Below are 13,328 nucleotides of genomic sequence, written 5' to 3' on the forward strand. Positions count from 1 at the left end.
GGCTGAAACTGTGTCACTGACCACGGATAAGTAATAAGTAGTAGAGTAGTGCTCCGAGGTGGTGCCCAAACATGCCGTGCCGGAACCAGAGATGGGTGTCGGGGTGTCAGCGAGCGGGGAACAGCATTAGCAGACGGAAATACAAGCGGCGTGATGCGAGGCACGCTGGAAACATCTCTCGTAAAGCTTCTTTTAACAACAATACGAGCCCGCCTTGATCTCTCGCAGCTCCGAAGTGAAGATTCCCAGCGCTGCTACGGTATATCCCACACAGAGCTCCCCAGTCTGCCTCTCCGCTTCTGCCTGGAAACCGCTCCAGCGCTGAGTAACTTTAGCTCCTGTTAAAGCCGGCCACCAGGTATTAGGAATCTCTCGCAGGCTGCGAAGGATTCATTTCATATCAGCGAGTCGAGTCTACGGCTTCTCTGACCACCCAGGGATTTAGCGGCTACAACCAGAATCAAAGCTTACTTATGCCAGACTGAACTATCAGAGCTTTGGTCTATTTCCAAAAGTCCAAAGAACTGGGAGATGTGCTGTTGTGCTGTAAAGATCGGGATTGTGTTCATGTGTAAAAAGAAGACTCAATGTTAAACCAATGAGGAATTTAAATAGTAAAATACTCAGTGTTCACACTTAAGGATCCTAATGCGATAATAAGTTTGACATATTTATCAGTCTGGACTCAGCCGTTAATCAAGTTGTAACCCTAACCTTTTCTGACCGGATGCTCGGTTTAGCGGCATTGCCATTCTGTGAGGAGATAACACAGAAATTTACGACGCGAAGCCGGCCAAAAACACCAACATAAAACTTGTGAGTTGACAAGAAACATTCCAGTTTAATTAGGAGAAATTCCTTCCCCAAACCTTGAATCAAAGACTCAAACTATTTTACTTAAAATAAATGCATAGTTTAAGTATATAGTGTAATTTAAAATGAAACCAAACAGTTAATTGATAATAGTTTGTTAAACAGACCAATTAATTAATTAAAGATGTGCATCACAAGTGATTCTTATTCAAACGTTCCCCCTAGTTTAAAACATATACTCAGTTTTTACAAATAACTTTTACATTTTTGATCCAACATCAGCATTACATCCTGCTTTCAACTCATGAGCCTCTAACTCACGACTTCCAGCTGCCTGAGATGAACAAACCGCGGGTCGATAATGTCACCGACCAGAACCTTGGTCCTGAACCAGGACCCACAACGGCTCGAAGCGCCCGGTCGGTGTTTAAGCTCCCGCAGACACTCACCTCAACTAATGCCAATTTGACTCATCTGGATCTTTAGATCTTCGACTGGCTCTGATTAAATTTATTCATATCAAAATAATTATTATTAATTAGACCTGTATATTTCAATTTTCCAACATCTGTTTATTAATTTTTAAATATTTTGTCATGTAATTTCTTTGCTGATGAAAATTTCACTAAAACTAAATTAAAAGTTGTTTGAGACTAAAACTAAAATGTCAATTATGCAAAGTTGACTGAATTCATTTTAGATTTAGTCGACTAAATTTACATGCAATTTTAATCAACTAAAGCTAGACCTAAATTAAAGAGAATTATTCAACTAAATCTCAACCATAACTAAATTAAAATATGTTAACACGTGTTAAGTTAACACAGTTTGAAGTCAAATGTGGAAAATTTTGCAAGTTGAAATTACAGGTACGATCAAATCAAACAATTAGAATAATGCATTTTTGGATGATGGATGATCATCAGAGGGGCTCATCATATTCATGACAGGGTTTAAGTATCGCCCTAATACCGGGCAGTAACTTTGGCAAATGAAAAGCCAAAGTCATACTCAATCTGATTGGCTGGTTTTAGAGAGCGCCAAATTAGATTTGTGACTGAAAGGCTGCGATACCATCCACTTTAAATTAACCTAAAAGGAATCCACTGGCTGTTCGACCATCACACGAGAGAGGTGCTACTATCTGACCCTCCGCTTCTTACAGATAAGGACTTGCTCAAGGACACAAGGGAAAAGAAGCACGATTCTATCACTCACATAAAGCAAAGCAGTTGGCCTGTTACAACAATTAGAAACTAACAATTTGAGCACGTTTAAAGTTTGTTATTGCACAAAGAAGTCCAGCTGAGAGACAAGGAGGACAGAGATTAGCCTGGATAGAAAACATTTGGAAAAGTGGGCCAGAAGGAGAGACAAGCGGAGAAAAAAAAAAAACAGGCATCAAGGTCAAAAAGAAAGAACAGGAGAAGAAGATGGATTACATTGAGCTGGACAGGCAAAACTATGGAAACAGTAGAGGACAGGAGGAGTGCGCGGGACACAAGTAGGACAGAGGTAGCGGCGCACAGACAGAACTGGAGCAGGATCCCACCGGTGTAAGCAATGAGGAACACAAGAGGAACAAGCCTCCTGGGCGCCGCGCAGCACGACAGGAGCCGACCGCAAGATATGTCATTAAAATATGATGTCACTTTGCGCCTTTGAATTATGCACCAGGGAGCAGAGGAGCGAAGGGGAAGTATGTGGAGGAATAGGCACGGGGCAAGATGAAGACGTGATGAAAGTTCACAATATTTAACATCCAGATAATGAGAAAATCAGCATGAAAAACAAGTTCACTCATCTGATTCTAAACTTCGGCATCTGTGTGTTTTAACTTCTGGGAGAAGGATTTTGTCAAGATGCAGTAACACAAAAAATATTCTCAGATCTCTTTTTAAAATATTTTTCTATTATTTACATTTTTAGGAAAGGTGTATATGAATAGTGGTGAAACATAGTGCATACTCATTTCATAAACAGAAGAAAATTGTCATGACTATGGGCTGGTTTCTGAAGTAAAACATTTTCTTCATGGATTTGTCAGAATATTAAAAGTTAAAAAGAGAATAATGGAAAATAATTAACCAAGTGGTGACTCAGTACGATAAATAACTAAATATTCTTCCTTTTCAAGTGTTCAGTTTCATTACTTTGCGTCATGCTATGATCAGTAGTAACCACACACACAGCTGATTATCATCCATTGTGTTTTTTAATTACAGAGCCCAGGGTTAAATGAATGGGAATTTTACTTCTAGACACTGAGGTGGGCGGCCACTGTTGCCTTCCATTCAGAACCACTTTCATTCATTCAGTCCACACTGAGCTCCACGACCTGAAAAGCCTAAACAGAGACGCGAGCTCACCTTCGTGTGCGTGTGACGCCCACAGCTGGGCCATCTGAAGGCTGCTGGGATTGGCCGCTCTGTACCCTGGGTCAGAGGTCAAGTGGGAGGGGCCAGGGTAACCGGACAAGTAGGGACTGGAGCTTGCTGGGAAGGCATCGCCTGTGAGGGGGAAAGAGGAAGGACAAGTGTCAGTTAGAGGTGGCCAGTCTATCACAGAGAACAGCGTTTCTCAACTTACTTGGAATAATTCCAGATGAAAAATAAAATAAATTGTGAAACTGAGTTGTATTTCAATATTATTTTCAAATAAAAGCTCATTTGTAACAGTGTTTTTTCACCAACTTTAAGACTAATTGGTAAAAATCTAAGCATAGTTGGCAGGATAATCACGGTATGGGGTACTTGAGTATGAATGAACAACACGAAAGTAAAAAAAAAAAAAGGTTGGGAACCGCTGACCTAGATGATTATGTGATTGAAGAACATAATTTTATGCTTATACTAAGGTGCGCTCATTAAGTATTAATAATAATAAGCATTATTTATTAATAGGCCATTAATAATATGCTTAAGTATTAATTAGATGCTTATACTTGCTAATAGGCAATGAGTAATATGATTAGTCTACCCTAACCCTAAAATAACAATTACTGATACTTAATGAGCGCACCTTAATATAAAGCTTCAGCCCATACCTTTTGAGTCCGTTTGCATACGTTATGTTGAAGAAGTGTGCTTAATTCAATGTAAATAATTTGTGCATACGATAAACCGAATAAAACGAACTAAAGCGATACTTGAGTAGCTTCGTCAACAATTAACGATCTTCTAGTGACACAATAGTGAGGTTTACCTTGCAGTTAACCATATTTATATGTCCAAAAACTATACAGTCTTAGTTAGTGATACACACTATTAGGGCTGAAACAACTAATCGCTTAATCGACAACTAATCGATTACTAAAATAGTTGTCAACTATTCCAGTAATCGATTAATCGTTTTCTAGTAAACACAGACTAAAATTGAGCAAAAAAGACTACTTTGTTTTTTTTAAAGTTAGGGTCTGCAGTGTTTTGTACATCGTAAATTTCATAAATATCTGTCTTTGTCTCGTCCAATCAAAGCAGAATTAGCGCAAAGAGCCTCCTACAAACGTTTACTTTAAGTTTACTCCATCCACGTGTCCTCAAGTGGCGCCACCTTAGCTTTATGTGATACATTAAAAAAAACAAACAAAAAATTCCATGCACCTTTCACAGCCAACCGATTAATCGATTAATCGTAAAAATAATCGGTCGATTAATCGATTACCAAAATAACCGTTAGTTGCAGCCCTACACACTATACAACAGAGGCGTTTGTGTGAAGAGAAGCTTTTTACAATAAAAATGAGAGTGGCAAATATGAAAAGGTAAACGCCTCCTTATTCGATCGATATTTGGCTGGCCGCTAGAAGATCATTATTCTCTATTCTGAGGGGTGCAAAATAAATGTGAAAGATGTGCAAAATGACAATATTGACAAAAGAGCAAAGCAAGAGCTACATAATCGGCTGATGTGTGGTGAACAATGTGACGTTTCTGCGATCATCTGAACAGGAATTTCTTATTGGTTTGACAGCAAACAGCTTGCATTGCCATTACAAAAATATTGAACTATCCGTTTCCATCAATATCCCCCACCCATACCGGCAGTCACCGTGGTAACCGCACAGACCCTGGGCCTGATAAACGGCCGGGGCGGTCAGTGCACACTGTACACGCTGTCATTCACCCCGCTGAGTGCGTGCGATCGATATGTGCTGATGTCCCTGTGCTGAGGAAGTCTGTAGTAATCACATTATTACTGAGCCACCCAGCGCTGCGCCTCGGCCCGACCACAAATTCACTGACTGCACTCCGTAAAAAAAAAAAAAAAAAAAAACCAGCCGGTTAATGCAACCACAAAAACTTCGAAAAACACAATCGTCACAGCGGGAGCTCAACCGCGCGGGGTCACGAGGGGAAGTGACTAGTCGACAGAGGTTTTGGAGGAAGTGGCTCGGCCTGTGGGGAGGCAGTGCCTGGCGGTGCTTTATTCACCAAGGCGAGATGAAAATAATGTTTGAGTTAAGGCTTCCCCTGATTAATTAATGTCTCAACCCTTTCTTCTCATTGTGCGGCGGCCGGACGGGTCTCATGGCGAGAGGAGGAATCCAGTCAATGATTCCAGATGAAATATTTGCCCAGGTCAACAGTGATATTTAAGATCAATATTTTCAGAGACCGTGCCACTGCGGAGGAGCAAACTCGACTGTAAATCAAGGAGTAGCTAAGGGTGGAGCGGAGTCGGGCGCTCGGTAGAAATAGAAATTTAAACATTGGTTGCACAAGACAAATATTGTATCTGACAAATAGAGGCTGGTAAAGGACAGCCAAGCGCAACTGTTTAAATATAGATAGAGACAGAATCGCACATGTTTCTTTATTCATGGCTTCAAGCTGCCCCCCCTCGCTCACCTGTTTTTGATATTCCACAACCAATTACATCATACCAAAAGTAAACTTGGCTTACATATTTACACATTTTTGTAAGCGTCATCTGGGTAATGATCGGCCTGCACGACTTTAGACAAATATGTAATTGCAATACCCGTCTAAAATTAAAGTGATAAGTCCGGAAGTCCAAATGTATTAAAGATTTTATAAAATGTGTGAAATCTACCACCTGGTCTTGCATTTTGATGTAATTTAAGTATTAATATATTCTTTTTTTGTAAAGTCCCACCTTCCTCAGCAACTAATCAGAGTCTAGCATCCTCCCACGTCGACCAATAAGATGAGCTTTTCCTGTGAACCAGCCTGTCCGGTCCAATCAGGAGGGAGGGGGAGGAGCTTGATCATTTACCTTTGAAAATTCTGTTCCTGTTCGCCTCATTTTGCAAACTATGAATGGCTTTCTGGTTAAAGAGGGGAAGATTTTGATTGTTTACTTTCAGCTTTCCTCACTTTGCAAACTCACAGACGATCACTTTAAGATTCAGCTCACAGCGTACATTATAAGCAAGAACAGGAGCATTAATATTGAACAGATCACTCAAGTTACCAGTTTTTTTTTTTGCCTAATGAGATTATATTACTGATTTCAAATGTGCGTACAATCACTTCATAAAAATACAAGCATTTAATTGTATCTACTGTTCTGATTGAACCCACCCACTGTGCGCAATCTGATCACTCATAAACGTTGAACCGCTGCCACATATCCGAACCGAAGCCAACAAGAGCAAAGGCGAGAGCGTATTTCAATGTTATGGACCCCACCCCCTTCTACACTCGTCCCATAGAAGTGGACACAGCGCACAGCCATTACCTTGATAAAACTAACCATGTGTGTAGGGGAAAGGTGGTGTCTACATATGGGCTAAAGGGGGGAAGGGAAGGGAGGGACGGCTGGCTTTCTCTGCGTGTCCTGGGGGAATCAAGAGGGACGCGGTGTGCCCCCTTTCCAGCATCTAGCATCAGAGAATTGTAAATCAGCAGCACAATGCGGCTTTTCTGATTAATCATAAACGCAGCTCCAAGGCTTATTCCCCCCCCCCCCCCCCCCCCTCCTTTTTGTTTCTTAAAATACTGCGAGTAGGAGGCTCTCCTCGCACTGCAGCGGTCCGTCAGCTCTCGGTAGAACAGCGATGTGGCTGGGCTGCACGTGTGTGAGCGCTAACATGTGCAAACAGTTCAGAGTGTGGGTTTGCAGCCAGTGCCCTTTGAGTCAGACGCACCGCGGGAGCTGCGCAAACACAAAGTACACATCCTCCAGCACACACACGTGCCACAACACAGCCAAGTACTCAAACACTATTTTCCAGCTTGTGCGGAGAGACAACACTGATCTGATTTATGTCCAAATATTATTTTATGGTTGTAACAATACTTCTTTTTTAATTCCATAAGCAAGTCTAGAAAATTCAAAGCCATTTTGCCCCTTTTATATCTATTTTATGCCTCAATGAGCTGTGGTAAAGCTTGCTTACTAATCACATTAATACAATCGGTTTAAAAATCTGTTTATTTAGTGGAAAGTAATCTGACATATTTATACAATGAGTATGAATTTAAATATTACCAGTAGGTCATTTTGAAAATAAAATAAAAACAGTTTTGATCATGAGTTGTTGTTTTTTTACTGCGTCTTTATGCTTTGAACTAGTTTGTAAACATGTTTTTGACTAGATTTCAATTGCCTCGAGGAATATCCAAAAATGCAAATAACGTCCTGTTGTGTTTTCTGAAAAGCCTCAATTTGCATATGTACAGTGAATTTGCAGGGCTGCTTTGACGGCGCAGCGTAAACACAAACATTTAAAACATACTGCAGGGCAATGGTCGCCCCGTGGCCGTCAACTTCCATGAACAGAGCAGATCGTTTTTTAGAACAGCCTTGTGTGCTGGATGTTTGTAATGTTCAAAGTTTGGTTTGAGAGGTTTTCTCTTTGTGCCTTACTCATTGCTTCTCCGGACATTACTGTAAAGTCCTGATGGTACATGATTTTGAAACAATGTACTAACAACAGCGCGAAGTACATTTTCTAGTATTGCATAAAACTAGTCCTTTGGTGTGATTGACATGTGTTAAAGCGAATGTCTAATAACATTAGAAATGCATGATTTCAGTATGATTTCAAGTATGTGCTTTTTAAGTAAGATTTAGTAGACAGTGAACTTTAAACTGTGTGCTATAACATTTGAGAGAAGACGGAAAAAGCAAATGCTTGATTGTGCAGCTTAGAAATGTATTAATGATCGGCTTTTGTCATTACTTGCTTTGTACTAGACATTGTACATGAAACGAGACAGTTGTTGCAGTTGTGCCTCGTTTCTGTTTTTTTATATGAATTACATGAATATTTCAAATAGTTTGTCAGTATGGTCTGTGTTAAAATAGCCGCTTTGAAGTCAAACAGGTTGTCTTTTGCTAAGGAGGCAAATCAAAATATGATGCTGCTAATTGTATGATTGATAATGTAACTACAATAGGATAAGGTTGATTCATAAACGTTGTGTTGACTGCAAACAATTAAAGGGGAGGCCACTAAATTAAAATGTTAATTGAACTCATTCGTAACTTTCCTAATGTATTTGTAGCATCCAAATTCTTTACAGGGACAGGTTTATAGGCACATTTCACAACTTTCCAGGATCACATTCACAAAAATGCAAGAAAAAAAGCCTGCAAAGTTCATGAAATTGACACATATGTTTTATAATTTGGTGCATGCTGTTTTCCCCACAAATGTTTGAGTTTATATTACACCAAAGGCGGATACAATTATTTTCATTTCATTTCTAGAAGAAAAATCAGGTATAGCTCCTTTAAGCAGCATGATTGTTTTGTAATCAGCGTTACTCCTTTTTGGAGAATGTAAACAGTACATGTGTTTCACTCATGTAATGACTTATGTAAATACCATCTTGTAAAGGGTTTTTTCTACCATGATCGGATACTGCGAGTGTATATAATCAATTGTTGCACAATGTTCCTTTGTATTACTTTATTGTATGGATTTTGGGGGCGGGCGCTTATAAGCTCTTGCTTCGGCCCACTCCTTTTGAGCAGAGTGCTAAACTGCTCAAATAAACTAATAAACTAAACTTATAAATGAGCCAGTAGCTATTTTTGTCATTTCAGTGTTGACAGGTCCTCTACTTTAAAGATTATCCTGTTTGCCTTAAACCAAATACAAACTACTAAACTAACACAAGTCAAATTAGTAACTGAATACGTTTGTAGAGACTTAAACAACAGGCTTGGTGGGTTTTATGTACAAAGTCCCCAGGGAGACAATGATTCCATTCATGATTTGGATTCGAATGTGATTTATAATGCAGCCTTAAAAAAAGAGCTAGAAGCCTGTACAAGTGGATGTAGCACACTCGATTATCAGCTCATTTCAGAGTCTGTGCACAGCTCCTCTTTCTACATTTATTCCATCCACAACGGCCACATTTTCCCCGTCAGTCGTGTCAGGAACATGCGGCCAAAATGTTGTTTTTGCGAATCGTTCTGGTCGATAACACAGCTCCTAATTGTTACCTGGTGCGTGCAGTGCAGGGGACCGTACGCAAAAACCCAGTCCTTCTATAAACACGCAGACGGATTATTAGCTGTCAAGCATTCAGGTCCGAGCGCACGTCAGCACTTTCCATTCCTCAGGGGTCTGCGAAACAGGCACAAGAGGCAAGCAGCCCATTCTGGATCAATCTTAACTGTGAACCCTGTGTGAGTTATAGAAATGATATCAAGATGAAGTTTGCTGCTACTACAACAGAGAGTAAAACCTCAAGAGACGCCATGATTTATTTATTTTCACCCACATGGGATTTATTTTGTCTTTGTCTACTCATAAAAAAAAAAAAAAATGCTTCATTTTCTGGGATTCAAAGTTAAATAAATCAGGCAAAGAATAAGGCGAGATGTTAGGAGATGTTTCCAGAGCACGGTCATTGATTCAGAATAAACAGATCACTTCTTTTTTTTAATTTTCTTTTTTTACAACTGATACATTTAGACAAACTTTAAGCGCTCGTAGTAAGTGAAAAAAAAAACATCCCTGATCCTGTGCAGGAGGAGGGAGTGGAGAGCGAAGGGGGTGGGAAACATTTGCACTCCCCGTTCCAGAAACAACATCCAAATGGTAGCTGAGAGGAAAAGTGCCTCTTTTAATGTTTCGGAATGACTCTTTCATTACCCTCCTCTCTCTCCCTCTCTCCCTGCCCTTTTCCTTTGCCTCTTTAAACTTCCCTGCGCTTTTCAGAGTCCCTCACACACACACACACACACACACACACACACACACACACACACACACACACACACACACACACACACACACACACACACACACACACACACACACACACACACACACACACACACACACACACACACACACACACACACACACACACACACACACACACACACACACACACACACACACACACACACACACACACACACACACACACACACACACACACACACACACACACACACACACAATTGGCTCCTGCTTCACTCACAGCCAGTCAGTTTGCCATATTGGGATGAAAAAGTTGCCAAGAAACACGCTCTCTGCTGACTTCCCAACGTGCACACACAAAGCCTGCATTTTTCCCCCCATTTTTTTTTGCAGCTCTTGAAACGCCTACACAAATTGTTTGAAAAAAAAACAGAAAAGAATTTAACTGTGGATTTATTGATTTAAAATTGACTGTCGGGAGTCTAAAAACAGCAATACTTCATGTACAAAGAGACACCAGGCGCTGCCACACATCACAGTGAGTAAACCCATGTGTTTTCCATCAGGGCAGGGTGAGCTGGAGGGGGATACATCTATTGATCCACCTTTTTCTTTTCTTTTTTTCCCCTCTTTATTCCCAAGGAGAAGACCATTCAAACTGGGTAAAAGGCTAGCTAGGCTGTAGGCTGGTACTGCAACACTGGTAACCATTATACCAGGCGACGCAGCGGGAAAGGTCACGTAAACACAGGGGGAAGATGTGAGAGTGGATTTATGCGGAGCTATGTGCGTGCGTTAATCATTTCAGAATGTTCCTGTCGGGGAGGACTGGTTTTTCTTTTTTTGTTTGACGCCGAACAAGAAGCCCTTTTCAAGCCCTGTAAACGGGTGTCCGCTTATGTCCCGCACCGGTTAGGACAAGTCAGTTTTCATGTTGGGGAAGTACGTGGTTCTGCAATGTTTGTCTACAGGCTTTGGGACATCCACTGTTATAAAGTTTTACGGTTTAGCAACACAGTAAAAGCATGAGCCCAAAAAGATGGTATCTTCACAGGCAGCTCTACATGCACCGAGTCAAAACCTCACGTAGTCTTGTAGTTTTATGTAATTTTAGTTTCTCTGTTGGTTGGATCATGTTAATTGACTCTATGCATGACTTCAAATCACAACAACGCCGCCCAAGAAGTGACTTCCTGTTTCGATCCAGCGCGCCAAAATTACAGCACAATCTTATTCCTTAGTTCAACTTTGCCTAACTATTAACAGACAAAACACTTAAAATGTGTCTATTTAATTATATTCTTGTAATGTTCGCTGCTGAACTACTCAATGAGACGAGCTGTGTGCTTTTGTTTTGGCGTGCTGGATCGAAGCAGGAAGTCACTTCTTGGGCAGCGTTGTTGTGATTTGAAGTTATGCCAAGAGTCAATTAAACTTCTGAATACTTCAAATGTAACCACAGGCCAACAAGCAAAATGGTTTATGTTTTGTGACCAGAAATAAAAGATTCAGTTAGCAAGCTTGCTAGTCCAGGAAACTGTTCAACGTTTGTTAGCCTGCTATTAGCATTTAGGCACAAAACATCCCAAATTATGAATAATCCATAATCTGTTGTCGACCAATCCACCACATTCAGGTGAGGTCAAAGCCTAGTTAGAAAACATGAATGAATGTACAGATCCTTTGAGATTTTACTTTTATATGAAAAATGGTGGCCTCTGTCCCAAACGTTAAATCATAATATTATAATATTATAATAATAAGTTAGGTGTCTGCTTTTTGTGTGTTCAGAAACACACCCAAAAGCCCTAAACATCTTACAATATGTTAATGACAGAGAAACCACAGAGATTATGAATACCTTGCTATACGTTAACATAATGACTGGGACAGAACATTCAAATGGGTCCAGAAAGGTCAAAGATTGCGCAACCTTACTTGTCACTATGCAAAATGAATACATAAAATGAAATGCCGTAAAGTGTTGTCGTAATTGCCTGTTAGGATTTCAAGCAACAAAACACATATGTACACCAGTGTATGTCAAATAGAAAGAGTAAGTAAAACGAGTAACTTTCTTTTTGAGTTTTTATTCCCACGTAATGACTCTTATCACCATTTACGACACAATGTTTCCCTCCAAACTTAAGACAAAGCCGCTCATTAAACAGACTCTTCAAACTTCCTGAAGCGCACCGCTCAATGCATAGCACAACAAAAGCAGCGTTTGGCCATGGCGGAATCTCCCTCTCTCTTGGTAGAACTTTTGACGAGGACAATGGCGGGAGTTGTGCGGCAGGTTTTTCTCCCTGACAGTTGGATGGAAGAAGTGCTCCTCGTGTGCGCCGACGACCGCGCGCTCCCAAATCTCCTGCGAAGACGGCAGGTGTTGTTTTGACACAATCCTCCACGGCAACAAATGGGGACGCAGTGGCAACAGGCGCAGGCACACAGGACATGGGGAGACAGAAGAACGCACCGACAGGCTGGGTCTGGCAGCACAACTAGGGTTTAATATGTAACCGACAGAAACACATAAACTATCTTATCAGGACTAGACTAGATTCTTTTATTAATGCTGTTCTCAAGAGTGAAGCTAATGGAAAACCCAACCATTTGTACTGTGTTTTTTTATACAGTAAAGCTTTTCAAGTATCTCAGGAAACTATATGTTTTAAAGCTTCTGATCTAATAGACAATTTGTGGTTAATATTTCTGCTATTACTCAATCCCCATGAAACCAAAACTCTTCTCTGTCAGGAAATGATTACTAAAAAAAAAAAAAAAAAGTCCAACACGTGGCATTCAGGATTTTATGTTTGCTTATTTTCACAATAACAATGAGTCAGGGTTGTGTACGCTCCAACAGAAGGTTTGAGATCAAATACAGTATTACGATGCCGTGAACTATTGCACTAGTAGGCGGAATTAGTAGCAGGGCTGTACTTAACCTTGACACTGAACAATTTACTATCACTAGCGCGCTCAGATAAATAATGTTTGATTTAGACCTTTTAGAGCTGGGTTAGTTTGGTCGTCTTGAGGTCTTTGGTGACACAGGGGGTGGGTCTTAACCTTTCGGATCCAAAATGAGCCAAATTCTTCCTGAAAACACCAAATCTCATCAAATAGAATGTTTACTGAGAATGTGACGATTGAACCAGGACTAAATAAGGTCTAAACAAGGACTTACAACATATTAGACCGAGACTAAAGCAAATCCAAACCATGAGGTCCACCAGACACGTTTCACTCTGTAGCTAAAGAGCCGCATTTAGCTCTGAGCAGCATTTCTGTACACTTTCGTCGTGCTTATCCAAACTGCATGTGTCACACCTCTTCATTTCACGCCACCTCACCTCAAAATGTTACCTAATTATCT

General features: G+C 40.5%; 1 protein-coding gene across 7 annotated transcripts in view; it reads right to left on the minus strand.

The window, feature by feature from the left end:
• The window catches only part of tnrc18 (trinucleotide repeat containing 18), a 46,294-nt gene that overhangs the window by 25,970 nt on the left and 6,996 nt on the right, over positions 1-13,328 (minus strand). For all 7 annotated transcript variants that reach the window (XM_079564120.1, XM_079564124.1, XM_079564121.1 and 4 more), the window contains one exon: positions 3,183-3,323. In XM_079564120.1, coding sequence (XP_079420246.1) covers positions 3,183-3,323 — 141 coding nt within the window. The remainder of the gene's footprint in view (positions 1-3,182; positions 3,324-13,328) is intronic.

This window comes from Gobius niger, assembly GCF_951799975.1.
Source record: "Gobius niger genome assembly, chromosome: 10".
Lineage (NCBI taxonomy): Eukaryota > Metazoa > Chordata > Actinopteri > Gobiiformes > Gobiidae > Gobius > Gobius niger.